Source organism: Marmota flaviventris, chromosome X (assembly GCF_047511675.1).
Source record: "Marmota flaviventris isolate mMarFla1 chromosome X, mMarFla1.hap1, whole genome shotgun sequence".
NCBI lineage: Eukaryota > Metazoa > Chordata > Mammalia > Rodentia > Sciuridae > Marmota > Marmota flaviventris.
In genome coordinates, this window is record NC_092518.1 from 130880162 (window position 1) to 130906626 (window position 26465).

The 26465-nt window shown below is 36.8% G+C and overlaps 1 protein-coding gene across 2 annotated transcripts in view; it reads right to left on the reverse strand.

Moving 5' to 3' along the window:
• The window catches only part of Cd99l2 (CD99 molecule like 2), a 115834-nt gene that overhangs the window by 32015 nt on the left and 57354 nt on the right, over positions 1–26465 (reverse strand). For both annotated transcript variants that reach the window (XM_071606594.1, XM_027954487.2), the window contains exons 3-7: positions 18578–18649; positions 17283–17354; positions 4516–4587; positions 4306–4389; positions 2336–2401 (exon numbers count right to left, since the gene is read on the reverse strand). In XM_071606594.1, the coding sequence (XP_071462695.1) occupies positions 2336–2401; positions 4306–4389; positions 4516–4587; positions 17283–17354; positions 18578–18649 (366 nt within the window). The remainder of the gene's footprint in view (positions 1–2335; positions 2402–4305; positions 4390–4515; positions 4588–17282; positions 17355–18577; positions 18650–26465) is intronic.

The following is a 26465-nucleotide window of genomic DNA, read 5'->3' on the forward strand; positions in this document are numbered from 1 at the left end:
ATACCCCTCACAAATTCATATGCCAAAGTCTTGACATCCACTGTGATGCTGTTAGGAGGTGGGGTCTTTGGGTGGTTATTAGGTCCTGAGCATAGACCTCTCATGATGGGGTTAGGGCCTTATAAGAAGACATGACAGAGCTTGTATCCTCCTTCTGATCTCCATGTGAGGAAACAGAGAGAGGGTAACCAGCTACAGGCAAAGAACCTAGGTCACACATGACATAAAGCTGAAACCATCAGTATGTCACTAGGAAACACAATGGGAGAAGCTTCTTACATGCACTCAGATACAAATGACAGGGGAATACCAAAGAAGCTATTGATTAAAATGGGGAAAAATCCCAGTCCAGACTAGGCAGGGAGGGAGTGAAGGGGGAGGGGGAGGGTTCACCCTCTTAGGCAACGTAAGAGGACCTATTGACAAAAGACTGGCATTTTCACCCAGATGAAATATGGGCCTCCTAAAGGGCCAGGGAAAAGGTTTCATGAGGAAAAAAATACATAACAGATAATATATTGTTTCACAAACACACTAAAGTATAGCTGAATCTATTCCCTAGGACATGAGGCTGGAAATGCATTAACAGATGTTCTCTTTATGCTGAAGTTTATAATTTATTTAAATGTGATGCTTTACCTTTGCTCCCAGCATGAACATGTTTTTGTGTAAAGGATAGTGTCTGAGAAGATAATTGTGTACTTGTCATAATCATGTTTCAGTTTCACACTTGTCCTTTCTGGTGGGACCCCTTGATCTTCTTTTACTGATACCCATAATGACAGAGGATATAACTGAAGCTAACAATTGATTATTCGTTACAAGAGAAGTTCCAATGTGAACCTAATTAAAGAATTTCCTTACACTTCTTCCTTGCTAAAACAAGTACTTTTAATAAGGAAAAGCCCCTGACATGCCATTCAGACCTTCCCTCACATGCATGCTTACACACACAACTACTGCCCTCATCTCCCCATCTGGAAATACCATTTGTCACCCAGAAGTAATTGGCTAATTTGCTGGGTTTGCCCTTTAAATGTTCCATGTTCTCCTGACACCTTTGAGTTTCATTTAGAGGCTCTTAGGGGTTTTTTCTAGAGATGACACTGTCTGGAAAGGGATTTCTGAAGATAATTCTGAATATAGTACCTGAATCACGAAAGAACAATGCTCCCATATGAAAGACACACTGTTCTTGCAAGAAAGAAGCAAATGTCAGTACCACAGTCAGGACTGTGAGGCATCTCAGGGTTACAGCTACACCCATAACTTGTCACACCCCTAGCCTGTTACTACAGCATGCCATCACAATGAGTTATAACCAAAGTGTTAACAACCTACTCCACTCACCATCCTAACATGTGATCACAAGTTTCTGCCGCAACACATTACAACCACAAGTTACAGACATAGCAAGTTACAGCTACAAGTCATAACACTAAGTTGTTTCACCACATTAACAAGTCTGGCTGACACCCCCCCCCCCCATACTTAGCATCAGATTTGATATACACTATGATAAAAGGTTTAAATCATTGGTAGTTGTGCGGGGGATGAAAAATATAGTGCCTTGGGGAGGGTGTGATGACTATTCAGGGATAATATGATGGAACCATTCTGCCTCCTGATTGTGGTGATAGTGACTCAAATATTCACATGATAAAATTTCACAGATACACACACACACACACACACACACACACACACACATGCACACACAGGAAATCTGAACAAGGTATGTCCATGACTTCACAGTATTGCACAGATGTCAGTTTCCTGGTTTGGACAATGTTCTTGGGTTCTGTATGACCCTATCCTCAGGGGGGAAAGGGCACAAGGAGGGATTTCCCTGAAGTAGTGTTACAACTGCCTGTGAGTCTTAAGCTATTTCACTAAAGGTATTTAAAAAGATATGTGACTTGCTAGGAGCCTTTAAAAAAAATGCATCAGGATGAGCCTTTGTTCAAGCACAGCAGGAGGGGCAGGCTTTCTCTGGGGAAGGCCATTCTGGACGTGTGTTCTGCCCTTGGTCATTCTTCACTCAGCACTGCCTCACAAACAGGCTACTGCTAGCATGGAAACGTCAGTCCAGGAGGCACCTTGGCTCAAAGGGCAGCAGGAGAAATGTGTAGCTTTTCCAAAGTGACTTTTACAGGCAACTTTGAGTTTCATGGCCCATGTCACTGCAAGGGAACTCCAATTTGCAAGCTGGGGTATCTGGGTACTATCTCTCATTTCCCAGAAGCTGAGTAAGAATGGCTCAATTAGCCTGGTTGCTGCATAAGCACCTTTTTAACCAGAATAGGAACAAAGTTGAACAAATCAACACTACTACCTTTATTCTTATCAGGTTTGTATTCACCACCTCCTAATATGTCTTCAAGATCCTTGTCTGAAAAACCTAGAAAAAAATAAAATATACATTTCAATGACAAAACACTTTTAGCAACAAGAAACTCATATTAGTTAACATTAATTAATATTAATAGAAAATGCTGCCAGTTCCACTTGAGAATGTCCTTGATGGCACTGGGGGCATGGACTAGTGGACTAGTACTTGCCTAGTATGTGCAAGGTCCTGGGTTGAATCCCCAGAACCACACAAAAAATCCCTTGATGAAGATGGTAGACAAAATTCCAAGAGGGCCCCAAGACTTCCCACTGCTGGTGTGTACATGCCCTGCATAACAGCCAGTCTTTTCAAATGTGAGTGGGACTATGAAGTGGATGGATATCATTCCCTTGATTAGGTCATAGGTCATATTACATTGCAAAGGTAAAGGGATTTTGCAAACCTAATTAAGATACAGTAATCAAAAGGAAAATTACACTGGGTGAGCCTGACTTCATCAGGTGACCCCTTAAATGCAGGTTTTATCTTCCTCAAGTTCAGACATCAGAAGCAAAAATGCAAGTCTTTCTCTCTCTTCTCCCTCTCAACCCTCTCTCTCTCTGCCTTTCTCCTGCTGGTCCTGAAGAAGCAAATAGCTGAAAGGAAATGTACTGTTAGCAACCACATGAGCTTGGAATTTGAGACCCCAGCCCTGGTCAACACCCTGATTAGAGTTCTATGAAACCCTGAACAGAAAGCTCAGCTTCCTAACTGACTAAAGGAAATTTCAAGATGGCAAATGGGCATTATCTTCATTCGCTATTTCTTTTTAAAAAAAAAAAAAAAAAACTACGTTTCTGAAAATTCGTGATGGGAGTAATAGAAAACCAATACAGGAAGCAGAACAGTTATTAATTACATATAGTTCAACCACTGAGTACACCTCTTTGAATATTCCATGATGAAATGGAAAGTATGCTTATGGCATTTCTGTTGCACTTGAAGAACTATAGTTCTCTCAAAGGCAGCTGTGTGACTGCTCCAATTCTAAGGTCTTAGCTGCTTTGGGTCACAGGAGACCACTTTTATTGGATAGAATGAATGATGGATCAACTATAGTTATACCAAGTTGATGTTTTCTTGAAAATCAATGAAATGAGTTCAACAATTCAGGAAGGCCACTAATGGTATTTATTGCCAAGAATATGATTTCAACTAAAACTTAGGATTCTCAAAAACCTATATCCATCACTGTGATTTAATAGCTTCCCAATACTCAAAGACCTTTTCTAATGACATAGGTGGTGATATTAACAAATGTGACTTTGGGTTTTGCATAATGAAGTGTGGCATTATTTGAAACTGGAAAAATCTTAGAATATTAATGTTTTCCAAGTGACACCAATGTGCAATGCCACAAAACCACATATAGGTAAAAGATCCACTAAGAGGGCAAGAGAGTCCCATGGGATTCAATGGAACAGAGGGAGGAAAGCTCACGGATACGTTTCCCACAATGTGCTTAACCTATAAACAACTATTAGTTGAGTTTGGGTATGCTACTGAAGAAGAATGTCCATATTGACGTGGAAAAGTCTATAAAGATGTTTTCCTTTTTCCAGCTACCTCTCTGTATGAGGCTAGATTTTCTTCATGTATTTCACCCACAACATATCACAACTAAATTGAAATTTACATTTGAGAATCCAGTTGTCTCCTATCAAGCCAGATATTAGAGAAATTTGCAAAAATGTAAAATAATGCCACTATTCTCACTAAGTGGTGTTTTTTTTTCTTGCCAAATATAGTTACTTCTCATTAAAATATGCTATTTATGTTAACGTGTAGGACTCGTGTTGGTCATGTTCAATTTCAGCTTTAAGGACTCAGATGGTAAATACTGATAGATACGACCTACTGTTCCAGGGTTGGAAACAGGGGCTGGCCTATGGTTTCAGTCAGCTGGAACTTACCTCCTCCTGCTACATTTGGTTTCCTGCGGCTATCATCTGGATCATTTCGATCATCCAAGGCATCAGCCAAGTCGAAATCATTTACTTCAGGAGGCCCCAAAAGACAAGAATACAGTCTTCTGGTTAAACTATAAGCAGGTCATTTGGACAGTATCTTTGAAGGGGCTCCCTAAGGCCCTCCTTACTGCCCTCCTCAGGGCAGCCAGTTACCTGAAGAACCTGCTGGAGCTCTGGTTGTTCCTGGCCTCCTGGTTGTGGTGGTGGTGAGGTGGTCCCATCTCCCTAGAAGGGGGAGGGAGGACAGTAAGGAACACACATTTATACAACTACTCTATACCTTGGGAGGGTCACAACATCAATAGAGTACCCTTGCCTTGGACCTTCAGACCTCCAAACAATCATATTGAGATGAATGCCAAAGAGACGGAAGGTGTTTAGAAATGGTGGATTCTGCTCACTTTTCTTCAGGGGAAGGGGGGACTGGGAGATGACTGTAGTCCCACATCTGACCAGGTGGGTGAGAGAACTGGGACTGTAGCTCAGATCTACTGGAGATGACTGCATGGCCAGGAAGTTCTAGATTTGAGCATGATCCCTGAGAGCTCCTCACCCTGGTTTCCACCAATGCCACCCAGACCTGAACCAAAGACAACTGCCATGGATAGACCAATATAACATTCCCTGTGAAGTATGGAAGTGTCTTATTAATTAAAAGTGGTAACGACATATACATACAATTTTATACAAGTGTGGTTACTACTGAAATATTAGGTCTCTGGATGCAACCAGGTCCTTTAAAAATATGGACTTCTTTCACATCAATTCCACAGCATGGCATTTTCCAACATTCTCTTCTCTTGCACTTTAGAAGAGAAGGCCATAATTGTTCCTGTTATTGAAGGTAATAGTGGAGAAAGGCACTGACAGAGCCATCCAGAGCAAGCAACCAGAGAGAAATAGCAATGTTTGTGGGGGGAAAAAGCATCAATGAGTTGGCAGATTAAATGTGGTCCTCCGGTGGGTGTGGTGGTACATGCCTGCAATTCCAGCTACTCAGGAGGTTGAGACAGGAAAATCCAAGTTTGAGGTCAGTCTGGGCAACTTAGTAAGACCCTTTCTAAATATGTAAATAAAAATCTCAACAAACAAAAAGTATTAAAGTTATACAGAGAGGTATCTCTGATAATATGAATCCAAACTAGATACAAAGAAGAAAAAGGAAAAAAAAAAGAGAAGACAATCTACAAATACTGGAAGTTAAACAGCATACTTCTAAATAAAATAAAAGCCAAAAAAATGACTCAAGGAGAAATTTAGAAATACAGAGAACTATGGGAAAATGAAAATACAACATATCAAAATATAGAGGATGCAGCTAAAAAATATTCAGAGGGAAGTTTATAGCACTAAATGCTTAAATTAGAGATGAAGATCAATAACCCAAGTTCTTAACCTGAGATACTAGAAAAACAAAAGCAAAGCAAGCAGACAGAAATAGTAAACACAAGAGAAGAAATCAATGAAATTGAAAATAGGAAACTTATAGAAAGTCATGAACCAAAATGTTGTTATTTGAAAAAGTAAATTTAAGTGATAAACCTATAGTCTTACTAATAACTATAAGAAGAGAAAACACATCAACCTGAAAAATGAAATAAACTCTGATGACAAACTGTAGCCATTAAAAAGGAAAATGGAATGCTATGAACAACTTTATGGTCATGTATTTGACAATTTGGAAAAATGTACCAATGTCACAAAAACTACCAACTATCAAAACACAATTAAATCCCATATTCATGGATCAGAAAACTAATATTGTTAAAATGACCATACTGCCCAAGATGAGCTATGAATTTAGTGCAATTTCTCTTAAAATTCCAATGGCATTTTTTTTGCAGACAAAGACAAATCCATCCTAAAATCCATATGGAATCTCAAAGAATTCTAAATAGTCAAGAACAGTCTAGAAAAAGGAGAACATAGTTGGTAGAATCACAGTTCCTGATCTCAAAACTCACTACAAAGTTGTAGCTATCAAAACAGCATGGTATAGACATATAAGAACTGTCACAGACCAATGCAAGAGAACAAAGTGCCCCCAAATAAACCCTACCATATATTATTAACACATTTACAACAAGGATGCGAAGACCATTCATTCAATAAGTAAAGGACCGTCTTCAACAAATGGTTCTGGGATTGGACATCACATGCAAAAGAATGAGGAATGAAGTTCCAACATATAGAAAAATTAATTCAAGCTGGACATGGTGGCACACACCTGTAATCCCTGGTACTTGGGAAACTGAGGTAGGAAGATCACAAGTTTGAGGCCAGTCTCAGCAACTTAGCAAAACCCTGCCTCAAAATAAAAAAAAAAAAAAAGAAGAAGAAGAAAAGGACTAGAGAGGCAGGTCAGTGATAGAGCACCTCTGGGTTTAATCCTCAGCATTGCAAATAATAGTAATAATAATAATTCAAAGGATCAAAGACTAAATATAACAGCTAAAAAAATCTTACAAGAAAACAAATGGGAAATTTTTCATGACATTAGTTTTGGTGATGACTTCCTGAACATGATACTACAAGTACAGCAAGCAAAAAAAGTCGGGGGGGAATTGGTCATCATGAAATTTTTTTAAATTTATCCAAAGGACACTATTCAGATAGTAGAAAGATTACTCACAAGAATGGAAGAAAATATTTACAAATCATACACATAACAAAGTATTAGTATCCATACTATGTAAGAAACTTCTACAACTCAACAACAACAACAAAAAACAACCAACATGATTTTAAAAATGGGAAAAGGATTTGACTAGATAGCTCTTTTAAGAAGACATTAAAATGCCTAATAACACATAATTAATAAATAATAATAAACACATGAAAAGATGCTCAGCATCAATAGAGATTCCAAAAATGCAAATCAAAACTGCAATTAGGCTGGGCACGGTGGCGCACGCCTGTAATCCCAGCAGCTAGGGGGGCTGAGGCAGGGGAATTGTGAGTTTAAAGCCAGCCTTAGCAACTTAGCGAGACCCTGTCTCTAAATAAAATATAAAAAGAGGTGGGGATGTGGCTCAGTGGATAAGCGCCCCTGGGTTCAATCCCCAGTATCACAAAAAAAAAAAAAAATGCAAAGAGATCCCACTTCACATGTATTAAGGTAGCTATTATCAAAATTTTAAAAAATTAAAGATAAAGAATAACAAGTGCTGATGAAGACATGAAGAAATTGGAAACCTAGGGGCTAGGGTTGTGGCTCAGTGGTAAAGTGCTCGCCTAGCATGCAAGAGGCACTGGGTTCGATCCTCAGCACCACATAAATGTAAAATAAAGATATTGTGTCCACCTAAAACTTAAGAATAAATATTAAAAAAAAGAAATTGGAAACCTAGTATGTTGCTTATGGGAATATAAAATAGTACAGCCAATGTGGAAAACATTTTGGCAGTTCCTTAAAACATGAAAAACAGAATTACCATGTGATCTAGCAATTCAACTTCTAGGTGTACACACAAATGAACTCAAAGTAGAGACTCTAACAGACACTTGCACACCAATGTTTATAGCAGCATTATTTACAACATTTAAAAAGTAAAAAGAATCCAAGTTTATATCAACATATGAATGGTTAAACAAAACATGGCATATACAATGAAATATTATTCAGCCTTAAAAGAATGAAATGCTGATACATGCTATGACAGACAAACCCTGAAAATATTATGTTAAGTGAAGTTAGCTAGGTATTTCACATAAGTAGAATCATACAATATTTGTCCTTTTGCATGTACCTAGAATGGGAAGATGCTTAATGACAGAAAGTAAAACAGGTTACCAGAGGATCGGAATAAAAGGAATGTGGAATTATTATTTTTTCTTTCTTTCTTTCTTTCTTTGGGGGAGCAGGGAGTGGGAATCAAACTTAGGGCTCTGTGAATGCAAGGCAAATACTTTGCTGCTAAGCTACCTCCCAGTCCATGGATTTTTGTTTGTTTGTTTTTAAATGGTTACAGAGTTCATGATTGGGGTGATGAAAAATTCTGGAAACATATAGTGATGATGGTTGCACTGAAATATATACTTATAATGGAAGACTTAATGTTATATATGTTTACTACAAGAAAAAACTTAATGTAGATGAAATACACAACCTGAATATTCCTATAGCTATAGTTGAAACAGAAGTTTTCAAAAACAAATCTCTAGGCCTTGGTAGTTTCACTGGAGAATTCTGCCAAATATTAAAAAAAAAAAGTCAGCTCTCTTCAAACTGATCTATTAAAATCCAGAAAGATTTTTTACTAGAAATAGACAAAGTTATTCTAAAATATGTATAGAAAGGCACAAGCCCTATAATAACTTTTTAAAATCTTGAAAAAGAATGAAGTGAGAAGAATCACTCTAACGAGTCTTAAGACTTATTTTATAGGTACACTAATTGAGACAGTGGTTGAGGGACAGACAGGAATACAGATCAAAAGAACAGAATGGAGAACTCAAGAAGACCTCAACATGCACCAGATGATTTTTGATAAACATGCAAAGGCAATCCAGTGTAAGAAAGTCTTCTCAGCAAAAGGTGCTAGAGTAATTAAATATCTGTATGGTTAGATATGAGGTATCCCACAAAAGCTCATGTATGAAACAATGGAAGAGAGTTCAGAGGAGAAATCATTAAATGACAGCAAGTAGCTTTTCCAAATGCAATGATAAGGAACTACAAGAAGAAAATTGAAATATTCACCAGCATGTGGAAATTAAACAAGATGGTCCCAAACAACTAATGGGTCAAAGGAGAAATGAAAAGGAAAATCAAGTAATAGAGACGAAGGAATAGAGGGGTACGTCAGTAGTAGAGCACTTGCCTAGAATACATGAAGCCCTGGGTTCCACTCCCAGTGGGAAAGAAAGAAGGAAAGAAGAAAGAGGGAGAGAGGGAGGGAAAAGGAGGAAGGAGAGGGGCAGGGGAGGGAGAGGGAGAGGGAGAGGGAGAGGAAGGAAGGAAGGAAGGAAGGAAGGAAGGAAGGAAGGAAGGGGATGGGGACAGGAGAGGAGAGGAGGGGAGGGGGAGGAGAGGGAGAGGGAGAGGGAGAGAAAGAAAGCAAGCAAAAAATTATGTGATGCAACAAAAGAAGCTCTAAGGGGGAATGCTTACCTGGGGGGGTGGGGGACACAAGATCTTAAACAACCTAAATGTATGGCTCAAGGTACTAACAAAACAAATACAAACTAAGCCAAAGTCAGCAGGAAGGAGGAAATTATAAACATCAGATAGAAATAAATGAAACATAGATGGCTGAAGGTGTAGTTCACTAGCTTAGTATGCATGAAGCTCTAGGTTCAACACTCTCACCACTACCACAAAAACAAAAAGAAGTAGAGACAAGAAAAACAAGAGAAAGGATTAATAGAACTAAGATTTCATAGACTGGGCATAACTCAATGATAGAGCACATGCTTAGCATAGCATGTTCAACACCCTGGGTTCAGTAACCAGCACACACACAAACAAACCTAACAGTTGTTTGAAAAGATAAAACAAGATTGAAAATCCTTTAGCTCCACTAACAAAGAAAAGAGAGCTCTCAAAATTATCAAGGAAAAAAGGAGATATTACAACTGATACTATAGAAATATAAAAGATCATAGGAGATTACTATGAACCAAAAATCAGGTAACCTAGAACAATGCATAAATTCCTAGAAACATACAGCTTATCAAGCCTGAAACATGAAGAAGCAGAAAATTGGAACAGGCCAACTATAAATAAGGATATTGAATCAATGATCCAAAATCTAACAGCCAGATATGGTGGCACACAGCTGTAATCCCAGCTACTTTGGAGGCTGAAGCAGAAGGATCAAGAGTGTAAAGCAAGTGAGGCAAGCATCACTCTCTTACGAAAGCCAGAAAATACCACAAGAAAAGTACAGGCCAGTATCCCTGCTTAACACAGAAACAAAAATCCTTAATGAAGTCCTAGCAAACAGAATTCAATAGCCCATTAAAAATATTATATACCATGATCAAGTTGGATTTATGTGTGGGATATAATGATGGCTCAATACACTTAAATCAATTAATGTGGTACACCACATCAGATGAAGTTGTACCTTCATACAATCATCTCAACAGGCACAGCAAAAGCACATCTGACTAAATCCAACATGCTTTTGATTAAAAACAAGTCTTTAAGTACAGAAGGATTGTAACTCATGATAAAGTCTGTGTGTGACAAGCCAACAGCTAGCATCATACTTTACAGTAAAAAGCTGATCACTTTTCTTAGAAGATCACTTTTCTTACTTTCACCATTTCTATTCAATATAGTACTGGAAATCCTCACCAGAGCAATTAGGCATCCCAGTCTGAAAGGAAGAAGTTCAGTTGTGTCTGTAGATGACAGGATCTTATGTATAGAAATAAAAATCTGAAGACTCCACCCACCAAAAAGCTGTTAAAATAAACAAATTCAGTAAAGTTGCAGCATACAAACTTAAAATAAGAAAATCGAACATTTTTATATTTAACGATAAACTCTCAAAAACATCTTAATAAAACAAATCCCATTTACAATAATATAAAAACAACAAACTGGGAATAAATTTAACTCTGGAGTTAAAAGATATTTATACTGAGAACTATAAAACATTACTCAAAGAAATTGAAGAAGATGCAGTAGTAGAAAGATATGTTCATGGACTAGGAGGATTAACACTGCTAACATGTCCATATTATCCAAAGTGATCTATATATAGATTCAGTGCAATCCCCATACAAATTCCAACAGCATTTTTCACAGAGTTTAGAAAAAATCCTAAAGGATGAAAAGTTTCTAAACATTGCTTTAGGCAAAGAATTTTTGGAATACAACCCCAAAAATTATAGGAAACAAAAGCAAAATACATGAATGGGTTCATATCCAACTAAGAAATTCTGAAGAGCCATCAAGAATGAAGAGTAGTGAAGCTAGCCAATCCCTAAAAAACAAATACCAAATGTCTTCTTTGATATAATGAGAGCAACTAAGAACAGAGCAGGGAGGAAGAGCAGGAAGAAAAGATTAACATTAAACAGATACATGAGGTGGGATGGAAAGGGAGAGAAAATGGAAATTGCATGGTAATGGAGGGAGACCCTCATTGTTATACAAAATTACATATAAGAGGTTGTGAGGGGAATGGGAAAATAAACAAGGAGAGATATGAATTACAGTGGATGGGGTAGAGAGAGAAGATGGGAGGGGAGGGAGGGGGGATGGTAGAGGATAGGAAAGGTAGCAGAATACAACAGTTACTAATAGGGCATTATGTAAAAATGTGGATGTGTAACCGATGTGATTCTGCAATCTGTATTTGGGGTAAAATTGGGAGTTCATAACCAACTTGAATCTAATGTATGAAATATGATATGTCAAGAGCTTTATAACGTTTTGAACAACCAATAAAAAAAAAAAAAAAGAATGAAGAGTTAAGCCAGGTGATGCTTAAAGTTGCAGTGTAGACAGCCTGGGAGCAGATACTTGGTCTCAGGTTGGAGTAGGGGATAAGGCTGCATTTCTATGGTATTTTGAAGTTAGGATTTGTTCTGTTCCCTGGATTATGGAATTCACCCTCACCTGATAATAAATCTCTTAAAAAATCAACTTATATAGCTAGAATAGATCTGTGGTCTGCCACCAAACCCCAATTGACAAAGATGAAAAGAAACATACCTGGCAAATACTGCCCCAAAGGAAGCTAGTGGAGAGAAGGTAATGTTGAACAAAGTCGAGGTTCAGGGCCAAAATAATTATTAGGGACTAAAGGGATGACTGCCTAAGGAGAAATAATTCATTGAGAAGTGTTAAGCATTCTGGTCTTGTGTGCATTTACCTAATAACAGGGTCTCAGATGAATATAAACACAAAAAAAAGTAGCAGTAAAAGGAAAACTTCAAAAATCAGCAAACTCCACAATAAATGACTCTACCTTTCACTGGAATTGAAAATTCAAGAACACAAAAATGAGTAAGAATATAGAAAAATTGAATAAGCCTGAGTTCATGGATATCCCCAAACTAGAGACTACACATTCTTTTCCAGTTCACCTTAAACTTTTAACAAAACATTTGTCACCATGTTCTAGGCCACAAAACAAGTCTCAAGAAACAGAAAAAGAATTGGTATCATACAGTCCATGTTCTTGAGCTGCAATAGAATAAAATCACAAATCAATGACCAAAGTAATACTGTATTCCATATGTTTGGAAATTTTATATACTTATCTATTTGCAGTATAGGGATTAAACCAAGGGCCTTGTGCATGCTAAGCCAGAGCTCTGCCACTGAGCTACACCTCCAACCCTGGAAATTTAAGTTTTAAAATGCACTTCTAGCCATGGGTGGTAGCACATGCCTGTAATCCCAGTAACTGGGGAGGCTAAGGCAGGAAGATGGCAAATTCAAAGCCAGTCTCACCACCTTACTGAGACCCTATCTCAAAATCAAAAATAGGGGCTGGTGTTATAGCTCAGTGGTAGAGTGCTTGCCTAACATGGGTGAGGCACTGGTTTTGATCCTCAGCACCACATATAAATAAAAAATATATTTTTAAAAAAAATAAAGAGGGTTAGGGATCTAAGTCAGTGGTAAAGCACCCCAGGTTCAAAAGAAAGAAAGAGAGAGAGAGAGAAAGAAAAAAAGAAAGAAAGAAAGAAAATGAAGAGATAATGTGCAGAATAGAAGAGTATATTTTGAAAGTATATATCTGATAAGGGGTTAATATTCAAAATGTTTAAGGAACTCGTGGCACTACTCTGGCCAACCACAACCCTGAAATTACTTACAGTGTCATCAGTACTGCTCTGTACAAACACTTCTCATGGCAACACGTTACAGAAGAAAAGACGCTCCAGATACAGTCAGAATATCTGGAATCCAGTCCATGTGTCCACTGGCTTGCAGCATGACCTTGAACAAGTCCCTCTCACATGAATAATGAGAGGGAGGACATGAGTACTGAGGTTCTCTCCAATTCTGACACCTAGAGTTCTTCTTTAGTAAAAACAGCTTCAATTTTAAAGTTTAAATTTGTTATAAAGGTAATACGCACTGTGTGTTAAAAATACATTTTACCAATGGCACAGAACTATAAGAAATAACAAAGCCAGCCTCAAGTCTATCCCCAGAGGAGGCTGCTCTGCATGTGTCCCTATGTTCACATCTAATTTTATATGATAGAAATTCATTCATTGTTCTGGGGCTTGCTTTATTTGTGTCAGTTCCAGAAACCTACCTTACTATTCATATTCATAGTACTAATGGTTTAGAATTTATCTATTTCAGTAGTGGGATTTGAGGGTGTTAAATTTGGGTCTGTTACACAAGTCACAAACATCATTTCAAATGTACCTCTGTGTACATGTATATGTATAAATATACCTGGAGGGGAAAGCACTTTGAAGTAGAACTGCTCATTCAAAGAGTTTATTAAAAGTGCCCTCCCCAAAGACTAGAAGCATATTACCATCTACAGAAATGGAACTGTACAGGAACAGCTTGGTACAACATCTAAACCAAGCTTCCTGCCTGCCACAGCACCAGCATACATGCTCACTGCATGCCAGTACTGACCAGATCACTAACTCAAAGGAAAACATTCTGATACCACATAACTTCATAAAGTCATCCTCTCAAAGGACAGTGGCCCCATTGTCCCCTAGGGGGTCTAGGAGGTCATAACTATTTTCATAATCACCCTCAAATGTTTGTTGCCCTTTTTACTGGATCAGCATTTACACTGTGATACAAAAGGTGAGTAAACTTGCCAGCCCTTGGCATGCAGCAAGGCCCAAGATATGATGAGACTCCTCATCACTACACAATGGCAGTCCAGAAAGAATGCCTGTTTCACCTAAGAAAGTCCTAGATGAAGCTGGTAGGCAGAATTCTCCGATAGCCACAAAGATTCCTACACTCTATATAATTTTCATTCCTTGAGTGTGGGAAGGACCCAGGCCCAGGCTGGATGGCACTGTCATGATGAAGTTTTAACATGGAAGAGGTCAATAGATTTTGCAGTGTGACTTTAGATTACTCAAATGGGAGAATACTCTAGGTAATTTGGACATAATCAGGTGAGCTCTTGAAAAGTGGGCTTAGGCCTTCTCTGAATGATACCACAGACAGCAGAATCTCTCACTCTTGTGCTGATCTTGAAGAAATATGCAACTGTGAGTTTCACAGCTTCATGGAAATGAATTCTGTTAACAATTATGAATCTTTAAACATGTTACCTTACACAAGGAAAGGCCCTTTGCAGATGTGATTAATCTAAGGCCCTTGACACAGGGAGATTATCTGGTCAGGGCCAATGTAATCATAAGGGCCTCTGCAAGGAGAGACAGGAAGGAGAGGCAGAGGAGATGTGATAATGGAAGCAGGAATGGGACTCAGAAAGCTTGACTATGCTACTCAACTGGCCTTGAAGATGGAGGAAGTAGCCACAAGCCAAAGAATACTCGTGGTTGTACACATAGGAAAAGGGAAGGAAGCAGATTCTCCCCTAGAGTCTCAAAAGAAATGTAGCTTTGCTAGCTCCTTTAGCATAACCCATTTTGAATTAATAATCTCAATTATTATAAGATAAATTTGAATTGTTTAAAAAGCCGGGTTTATGGTCATTGATTTATAGCAGAAATAGGAAATTGACATGACCTCAGACTTCAGATGACACCCTAGCCCCAGCTGACATCTGGATTGCACCTTTGCAAGGGGACACTAAGCAGAGGATCCAGCTAAATAGGTGCCACATTCCTGATCCTAGGCAAATGAGAATTAAGTGAATAGAAAATCATTTTAATTCACTAAACTTATGGTAATTGGAGCAGAAAACGTTTATTAGAATTCAACCTTGAATACACATCTTTTTAACATTCCATGTGATGAAATGAGAAGGTGCTTAGAGAACTTCTGTTGCACACCCAAGCATAATAGGTGACTCAAGAAAAGTAAACAATACCAATGAAATCAATACAAAAGAAAAAAAGGCTGGGGATGTGGCTCAGTGGTTGCGTGCTCCTGAGTTCAATCCCCGGTACCAAAAAGGAAAAAAAAAGGGATGGCATAGCCAAGAAATTAGAAAAAAGGAAAGGTATAACACATTGATAAGAGGATGAACACACCTGGAAGACATAATATTTTTAAATTTGGAAGCACTGAAACACTCAAAATACATGAATCAAAAAGTGGTAGAGGTAAAAGGAGAAATAAACAATGAAAAATAATGACAGAAAAATTAGGGGAATTTGCAAATATCACTACTGACTAAAATAAATAAAAATGATTATAAAAAGGGAATACTATTAACAAAAGTATGCCAATAAATTGGTAGCCTAAATGAAATGGACAAAATTTTGAAAGACACAAACTACTGAAAATAACTCAGGGAGAAATAGAAAGTCTGAATAGACAAGTAAACAGAACTAGGGGCTGGGGATATGGCTCAATGGTAGAGAGCTTGCCTAGCGTGCATTAGACCCTGGGTTCAATCATCAGCACCACAAAAAAAAAAAAAATCAAGTAAATAAAACTAATTATCAAACTTTAATGAATAAAAGCCCAGGACCATATGGCTTCACTGGTGAATTATACAAAACATTTAAAGGACAAATAGCAATCTTTCTACAAGTCTTCCAGAAAACAGAAGATATACTTTCAAATTCATTCAACAAGACCAGCATGACTCTAATGCCAAAACCAGACAAAGACATCTTAAGAAAAACTGCAGACCTCTATTATGAATACAGATGCAAAAATCTACAAAAAATACCAGCACGTCAAATCCAACAAAAAAGAGTTATATTCCATTTAATTTTTTAAAGGATCAAAAGCAGTTCAATGAAGGAATAGTCTTTTAAATAATGGTGTTGGGAATAATTAGAAATTCATATGCAAGGGAAAAAAAACCCAGAAAAATCGATGGAACCTGGGAATCCTAGTTCTTAGACATGGTATCAAAAGCATAATCCAGGGCTGAGGTTGTGGCTCAGTGGTAGAGCACTTGCCTAGCATGTGTGAGGCACTGGGTTTGAATCTCAGCACCACATGTAAATAAATAAAACATAAAGGTCCATTGACAACTAACAAAATGATTTAAAAAAGTATTGTCCATAAAAGGAAAAGCTGATAAGCTGGACATCATCAAAATTTAAAATGTCTGCTCTACAAAAGTCCTTGTTAAAAGATTGAAAAGATAAGCTACAAAATAGGAAAAAAACATTTGCAAAACACTTCTGACTGAAGACTTGTGTCTAGAATACTTAAAGAGATCTCAAAACTCAACAGTAAGTAAAACAAAAAACTCCAATTTATGTTATTATGTATGGTTTTTAATGTCATTTACATGGATTGGTTAATAGTTTTTTTTTTTAGTTTAAGTTCTTAGATGATACATATTGATTCATAATGATCCATGTTAACGAAAGCTCTTAAGATCAATAATTAGGCTGGAGTTGTGGCTCAGTGGCAGAGCACTTGCCTAGCATGTGTGAAGCACTGGGTTTGACCCTTAGTGCTGCATAAAAATAAACAAATTAGAAAAAAGATATGCTATTCATCTACGACCACAAAAAAAAAAAAAAAAACAAAGATCGGGGCTGGGGTTATGGCTCAGTGGTAGAGAGCTTGCCTCACATGTGCAAGGCCTTGGGTTCAATCCTCAGCACCACATATAATATATATATATATATATATATATATATATATATATATATATATAGAGAGAGAGAGAGAGAGAGAGAGAGAGAAACAAAGATCAATAATTTAGGAAATACTAAGACTAAAATGTTGGGGCATGATTGTATATTAGGGTTCTCTTGGTATTTGAAGTGTCCTAGTTTCACAAGAGGATCACTGGGACACAGGGCAGAATCCTGCATGGAGCTATGCCACAGGCCAGTGGTTCCAACCAGTTAGGACTTACCTCTTCCTCCTGCACTTGGTTTCCTATGGCCATCATCTCGATCACCCAAAGCATCAGACAAATCAAAATCACCTTTCCAAACATAAAGGAAACAAGCAAGTGATTAACAATGGGGCGCAAGACTCCAAAGAAAGCAAAACAACACCCATGGGTTCAACTGATCAGCACTAACAATGAGTTAAGAAAACAGAAACTGAAAATGAAATCTCTGTATACAGACACTGTTAATGAAAATACCCACAGGATGGAGCAAGTTCCTGCTTTCTGATTCTGCAGTATACTGATGTTAAAATTAATTTAGATTCTTACAGATGCTTTGCTTTGGCCAGCAGGTGGATCATTTTAATGGTATACTCGCTGATTGCAGGTATTAACCAAGATTCAAAACCAGATGTGCAAAGTCCATAAACAGGAAAATTAAAAGGGGGGACACAGCCAGGTGTGGTGGCGCACACCTGTAATCCCTGCGGCTTGGGAGGCCGACGCAGAAGGAGCAGGAGTTTACAGCCAGCCTCAGCAGTGAGGCCCTTGTGGCTCAGTGGTTGAGTACCTGGGTTCAATCCCTTGTACCAAAAAAAAAAAAAAAAAGCAAGACCACATGGTCACAAAATACCCCTTTGAATCTGGAAATGTGAAGACATGATGTTAACTCATGCAGTGACTCTCTTAGATCATCGCTGTCTCTTTGAAAGGAAAGTAGCTCTCCACTGAATGGAAGGTATCAGCATGTCTCCTGAAAGTACTGTAAAAAAGTTACCAATGGAGGCAGTGACTAAGTCTGTGATCCCCAAAGCCAAGCTTTTCTTTAAATCACTGAAGATGTCCAAATGGCAAAATGGTCCAACTAAAGAAAGGTTCAAACAATTACAGGAAAGAGTCATTACAGAAATACTGAGTTCCAAAATCCTTTCCTAAAAGGTAAGCCCATAAAATAAATCCCATTACAAAATGTTCTCTCTGCCTGAAAAAAAAAAAAAGTCTGATGGGCTTCATAAAGCCTAACCAATTACAAATACATTTTCTCTGATTTTAGAAAATTAAATGGTTGAATAAGGGAAAAAATACAAATGCATTTTTCTCTTTAAAATTTCCATGGCAGAACTTTTCATAAAACACACAAAAAGCACAATGATCAGCTAGGTATGCACTTTACTAAGTTAAACCCAATGTTTAGACAAAAGCTTTGGTTGGCTTTGCACACATGGGGAAAAATATACACTTAGCTTATTTGGGCAGTGCCCCAAGGGGGTACCACCAGGGCCCTAATTACTGCCCTCCTCAGAGCAGCCAGTTACCTGCAGGATATGCTGGAGCTCTGGTTGTTCCTGGCCTCCTGGTTGTAGTAGTGGTGAGGTGGTCCCATCTCTCTAGAAGGGGTAGAAAGGACATCAAGGAAAGCATATTTAGTTACCAAACACAGCAACTACTCCATGGCTTGCAGTAAGTAACCTTGCATTAGTCCCTGAGAGCACCAAACCTTTGTTCTACACTGTCAACCTGGCACTTTAACCATAGACAATACTGTTCAGGGACAAGCTGGGGTTATGTTCCTAGTGAAATATGGAAGTATTCCATAGATTGAAAGTAGTCAAGGGCTGAGGTTGTAGCTCAGTGGTAAAGCACTTGTCTTGCACTCATAGGGCCCTGGGTTTGATCCTCAGCACCACATAAAAATATAAAAATAAAGATATTGTGTCCATCTACAAGTAATATATTTTTTTTTAAAGAAAATAGTCAAAACACATGAATGAAATATTTTATTAAGTATGCTTACCATTAGAAATATTAGGACTTTGGGCTCAAGCATATTCCTTTAAAATTATTTATATCATTCACAAGAATTACATGATGTGCATGAATTTTCCAATAATTTCTTTTCACAGAAATCAAAACTATGATGCATGTTTCCCTACTGTCAAAAGAAGAAGAGGAAAAGAAACAATCAGTGAGGTGAATAGAGAGCCTACAGAATGGCAGCAAATTTTTACCACATGCACACACATCAGATAGAGCACTAATCTCTAGAATATATAGAGCTCAAAAATCTGAACACCAAAAAAATAAATAAATAAATAACCCAATCAATAAATGGGCCAAGGAACTGAACAGGCACTTCTCAGAAGATGATATACAGTCAATAAATATATGAAAAAATGTTCAACATCTCTAGTAACTAGAGAAATGCAAATCAAAACTAGTCTAAGATTTCATTTCACTCCCGTCAGAATGGCAGCTATTAAGAATACAAACAATAATAAGTGTTGGTGAGGATGTGGAGAGAAAGGCACACTCATACATTGCTGGTGGGACTGCAAATTGGTACAACCAATCTGGAAAGCAGTATGGAGATTCCTTGGAATAGGACCACCATTTCACCCAGCTATCCCACTCCTCTGTTTATACCCAAAGAACTTAAAAACAGCATACTATAGTGACGCTCAATTCACAGTAGTTCAATTCACAATAGCTAAATTGTGGAATCAACCTAGATACCCCTCAGTATATGAATGGATAAAGAAACTGTGGTATACTATATACATAATGGAATATTACTCAGCATTAAAAGAGAATAAAATCATGGCATTTGCAGGTAAATGGATGCAGTTGGAGAAGATAATGCTAAGTGAAGTTAGCCGATCCCAAAAAACAAATTCTGAATGTTTTCTCTGATATGAGGATGCTGATCCATAGTGGGGTAGGGAAGGGGAGCATGGGAGGAATGGAGGAACTTTGGATAAGTCAATGGGGAGGGAGGGAGGAGAAGGGAGGGAGGAGAATGGTAGAATGAGATGGACATCATTACCCCAAGTACATGTATGAAGATATGAACCGAGTGACTCTGTGTATAACCAGAGACATGAAAAATTGTGCTCTATATGTATTCTATGAATTGAAATGCATTCTGCTGTCATATATAACAAATTAGAATAAATAAATGAATTTTAAAAAAGAAGTAGAGGAAATCAGTGCTCTATCTGATATGCATGTAGTAAAGATGTTCTCCTGGTCTGTGAACTCTCTTTTCACATTGTTTCCTTTGCTGAGACGAAGCTTTTTAGTTTGAATCCATCCCATTTATTGATTCTTGATTTTACTTTTTGTAGTTTAGAAGTCTTGTTAAGGAAGTCAGGACTTAATCCAACATGATGGAGATTTGGACCTACTTTTTCTTCTATTAGGCACAGGGTAGGGTCTCTGGTCTAACTCCCAGGTCCTTGATCTGCTTTGAGTTGAGTTTTGTGCATGGTGACAGATAGAGGTTTAATTTCATTTTGCTGCATATGGATTTCCAGTTTTGCCAGCACCATTTGTTAAAGAGGCTTTCTTTCCACCAATGTATGTTTTCAGCACCTTTGTATTATATGAGATAACTGTATTTGTGTGTGTTTGTCTCTGTGTCTTCCATTCTGTACCATTGGTCTACATGTCTAGTTTTATAGTGACACAACCATATCAATGTTTATAGCGGCTCAATTCACAATAGCTAAACTGTGGAAACAATCTAGATGCCTTTCAATCAAAGAATGGATAAAGAAACTGTGATATATATACACAATGAAATATTACTCAGCATTAAAAGAGAATAAAATTATGGTATTTGAGGGTAAATGGATGGAGTTGGAGAAGATCATGCTAAACAAAGTAAGCAAATCCTAAAAAAAACAAAAGCTGAATGTTCTCTCTGGTAAGTGGATGCTGATCCATAATGGGGGGGGGTGCATGGGAAGAATGTAGAAACTTTGATTGGGCAATGGGGAGGGGGAGGGGAGGGGGCATGGGGGCAGGAAAGATGGTGGAATAAAATGGACATCAATACCCTAAGTACATGTATGACTGCACATATGGTGCAAATCTACATCATGTACAACAAGAGAAAGGAAAAGTTGTTCTCCATTTGTGTACAATGAATCAAAATGCATTCTGCTGTCATGTATAACTGATTAGAACAAAGAAAAGAAAAGGAAAGAAAGACGTAGAGGAAAAGAAGGCTTAAGTAATGTGAAAGGCAGACACAAAACAAGTTCAGCTTTGTATACAGCAAGTACTCGATGGGTATTATTTACTTAGAAAACAAACAACAAAAATAGAAATAAGTTGTGAGAAAAGAATGGAAAAGGATATATTGCACAAACAATGGTAAGAGAGCTAGTGTAGCTGTACTAATACCAGATAAAACAGATGTTAAAACCAAAAGTATTTTCAGAGTCAGATTGACATTTGTAGTGATTACAGGGTGAATTCAACAGGGAGATAAAATAATCTTAAATATATATGCACCTAAAACCATCCCAAAATGCATGAAGCAAAATACGATAATACTGAAAGGAAGACTAGATAATTTAACATTAACAGAGATTTCAATACACTCTTTTCAATTATAGAAGAAACAATGAGGCGGAAAAAGAAAATCCTAATTAGAATAAGATATATTCCATCCTTGCATAAGTATATCAAATAGACTACACTGTCATCTATAACTAAAAATAACCAGTTTTAAGAAAGGACTTGAACAACTGTATAAACTAAATAGACCTAGTAGTTATCATGAAATAAACCAACTGGGAACAGAACATACATTTCCTCAAGTGTATATGAAACATTTTCTAAGACCAACCTTATCTAAATGACAAAACAAGCCTCAATAAATTTTTTGTGGTGCTGGGAATCAAACCCAGGGCCTTGCACACGCTAGAAAAGTGCTTTACCACTGAGCTCCATCCCCAGCACTAAGTCTCAATTGAAATCATATGAATTATGGATTGAAATAATATGAATTATGTTCTTCAAACATAATGGAATAAAATTAGAAATCAATAACAGAAGGGCATTTGGGAAATTAATAATTATATGGAAATTAAAGAGCACAGTTCTGAATAACCAAAAATAGGTCCAGGAAAAATTCAAAAGGGAAATTATAAAAACACTTTAAGAACAAAAATGAAAACATACTAAAACTTTTGTGTTTTAGTGAAAGCAGTGCTCAGAAATAAATTTATAAATTTGTTCTTAAACTTCAAAAAAAATTCAAGAGAAGGGAATATTCCCTAGGTCATTCTATGAAACCAGTAGTACCACAATACCAAAGTCAGACAAATACACCACAATAAATCTACAGACCTAGAACCCTTATGGATACAAAGGCAAAAATTCTCAACAAAATACAAGTAAACCAAATCCAGTAGTATATTAGGATTACACATCATGACCAAGAGGAAACAAGAACACAAGGGTGGCATAGCATAATAAAATCAGTTAAGGTAATGTTCCATACCGATAGAATTGAAAAAACACATGATCATCTCACTAGATACAGTAAAGGCATCTGATGAAAGTCAACACTGTTTCATGACAAAACACTCAATAAACTATATATAAAAGGGGATTCTCTCAACTTGATAAAGGGCATCTATAAAGAATTTATAAATGAATGCATAAGCTAAATGTTAAATACTGAAAGCTTTCCTCCTAGAAACAGTCACAAGACAAGAATGTCCATTCTCATCACTTGTATTCAACATTATAGTAAAAGTTCTAGCCAGGGCCATTAGTTAAGATTAAAAAAAAAAAAAAGCTATTATAACTAACTCCAACTGTTTCTAAAAACAAATGACAATCTTACCTATAGAAAACTGTAAAGAATCTCGGCTGGGGTTGTGGCTCAGTGGTAGAGCCTCGCCTAGCACGTATGAAGCACTGGGTTCGATCCTCAGCACCAAGTAAAAGTAAATAAGTAAAATAAAGGTATTGTGTCCATCTACAACTAAAAAATAAATAAATAAAAATTTAAAAATCCAGGGTCTCACACATGCGAGGCAAGCGCTCTACCACTGGGTTCAATCCTCAGCACCACATAAAAAAAAAAAATAAATAAACAAGTGAAATAAAGGTGTTGTGTCCAACTACAACTAAAAAATAAATATTTTTTTAAAAAGAAAACCCTAAAGAATCTACATAAAAATATGTTAAAATAATTAAGCTAATTAATAAGTGAGCTCAGCAAAGTTGCAAAATACAAATCAATTCATACAATATGCATTAATAAAACAGAAGTTAACACCTCTATTTTTAACTCTTTATGAAAATCTTGCTTCTAATTTTATTTACCTTTTACATGTGAACCTATTATAATCAAAGTAATCTTTAGTTTTGCTGCTTTAAAAAAAGTCCTGTTTTACAAATTAGAATAAAAAGTAATTTAAAAAGTCCTATTCTGTGAAAGAAAGGGCAAAAAATAAAATTAAAATCAATTGTATTCCTATACACTAGCAATGATCAATTCAGGAAGGAAAATAAGAACTTAATTCCATTTATAATAACAATTAAGAAAACTCATAGAAATAACTTTAACCAAAGAAGTGTAAAGACATATACACTAAAAGCTATAAAACATCAATAAGAAAAAAATTAAAGATGACCTAAAAATAGAATAAAATACCAGAAGAGTCAATATTGTTAACCTGGCAAAATTTCCCAAATTAACCTGCAGGCCCTTATATCATATATAAAAATTAACTTAAAATGGATCAAAGACCTAAATGTAAGAGCTAAAACCATGAAACTCTTAGAAGAAAACACAGGAGTAAATCTTCATGACCTTCAATTAGGCAATGGATACTTTAACAGCCAAAGCATGAGCAACAAATGAGAAAATGAGAGGTTAGACAACAAGTACAAAGATACAGTTACAGTAAGAATTAGTTCAGGTGTCCTATGGCACAGAAGGGTAACTATAGTCCATGACAAATAACTAGAAGAGACCCAAGTTTCTAATGTACATAAAGATAAATGTTTTAAGCCAGGTGCAGTGATGCATGCCTGTAATCCCAGCAGCTCAGGAGGCTGAGGCAGGAGGATCATGAGTTCAAAGCCAGCCTCAGTAACTTACTGAGGCTGTAAGTAACTCAGTGAGACCCCTGTCTCTAAATAAAATGTTTTAAAAAAGGGCTGGGGATGTGGTTCAGTGGTTAAGTGCCCCTGGGTTCAATCCCCAGTACCAAAACAAGATAAATGTTTTAGATGCAAATGCTATCATCCTGATTTGATCACTATAAATTTTATAACATGTACTGATTTATTGTAATATACCCTATAAATATGTATACATAATATGTCAATTCAATTTTTTAAAAACAAAAAACAGGTAAATTAAACTTCATCAAAATTTAAAAAAAAAAACTTCTGTGCATCTAAAGGACATCATCAAGAAAGTTAAAAGAACCTATAAAATGGGAGAAATCTTTACAAATCCTACTTGATCCATGCATGAAGATTCAATCTTCAGTGAAATGCAAATGAAAACCACAAGGCTCCACCTAATGCCATTAAGATGCCTTTAAAAACCTGGGCAGATGATATGCAGCCAGGTGCAGTGACACACACCCCCATCAGCTCTGGAGGCTGAGGCAGGAGGATTGCAAGTTCAAAGCCAGCCTTAGCAAAAGCAAGGTGCTAAGCAACTCAGTGAGACCCTGTCTCTAAATAAAATACAAAATAGGGCTGGGAATGTAGCTCAGTGGTCGAGTGTCCATGAGTTCAACCCCTGACATATTGTGAATATGTCAAAATGATCCCCACTGTTATGTATAACTATAATGCACTAGTAAAAACAATTTTTAGAAATTCAAAAAATAGGGCTGGGATTGTGGCTCAGCGGTAGAACACTCGCCTAGCAAGGGCAGGGCCCGGGTTCGGTCCTTAGCACCACATAAAAATAAAGGCATTGTGTTGTGTCCATCTACACCTAAAATATAAATGTTTAAAAAAAAAAAAGAAAAGAAAGAAAGAAAACCAGAATGTGGAGAAACTGGAACCATCATACATTGCTTATGAGAATGTATAATGGCTTAGCCAATGTAGAAAACACTTTGGCAGTTCCTAAAATAGTTAAGCACAGATAAACCAGCTTTTCCATTCCTAAGTATATTTGCCAAAGGATTTAAATAGGGGTTCAAACAAACACATATAAATAGCATGTTGACCATAATATAATTCCTAAACAGCCAAGATGTGGAAACAGCCAAAGATCCATTAAACAATGAATAAACAAATAACCGTATATGCACACAATCCATATTACTCAGGCACAAAAAGAAACAAAGTATTGAGTCATCCCTTGGTATCTGTGAGTGACTGGTTCCAGGACTCTAACCTACCCTTGAATAAAATGGCATAGTATTTGCATGTAACCTACATACCTATTCTTGTATATGTGAAATAATCTCTACATTATTTATAAAACCTGATATAAGGTGAATGTTAAATAAATAGTTGTTTCATCATATTATTTAAGGAATAAAGGCAAGAAAAAGTCTATACCTGTTCAGTAAAAACACTATTTTTCCTTGAGTATTTTGATCATAAGTTACACTGAAACCATGGATGTGTCTCCAAAACATTATGTTACATGGAAGAATTCAGACACAGAAGGTCACACAAATGTGTAGGTTTGATTTAATGAGAATATATCTTGAGAAATGTGTCACTGAACAATTTTGTCATTGTGAAAACATCATAGAGTGAATTTACACAAACCTAAATTATACAGCCTCCTACACACCTAGGCAGCCTGGTATTCTGAGGCTACAAACCTAAATGTAGGACTACATAGGACTACACTCTAAAATAACTATTAAAAGTATAGTGAACACATAAACCAACAACATAATTATTTACTATCAAATATCATGTGCTATACATAATTGTAAGTGCAATGTGTTATGCTATGACATTAAGATATTAGTAAGCAATAGAAATTTTTCAGCTCTCTGAAAATCCTATGAGACTATGAGACTACTGTCATTGTATATGTGGTCTGTGGTTGACCAAAACATCTTTACGTGATACATGACTGTATATGAAATATTCAAAATAGACTGAATTCACAGACACAAAAAGCAAGCGGGTGGTTACTTTGGACTGGAACAAGGGAGGAATGAGGAGAGTCTGGTTAACAGAACCTTAGTTCACTGCATAAGCACTACCAGCATATTATCATATATTCATGAGTATTCTATTCATCCTAATCTTTCACCAAAGACAGTACGGTAATAAATGACTTTTAAATAATACTGGCACAATTTTTAAGAAGTTTCACATAACGGTCACACTCCACTTTTTTGCAAAAATAAAAATGGCATAACATCTGTGACAATTATGCTGTGAAATACATTAAGAGATTTTACT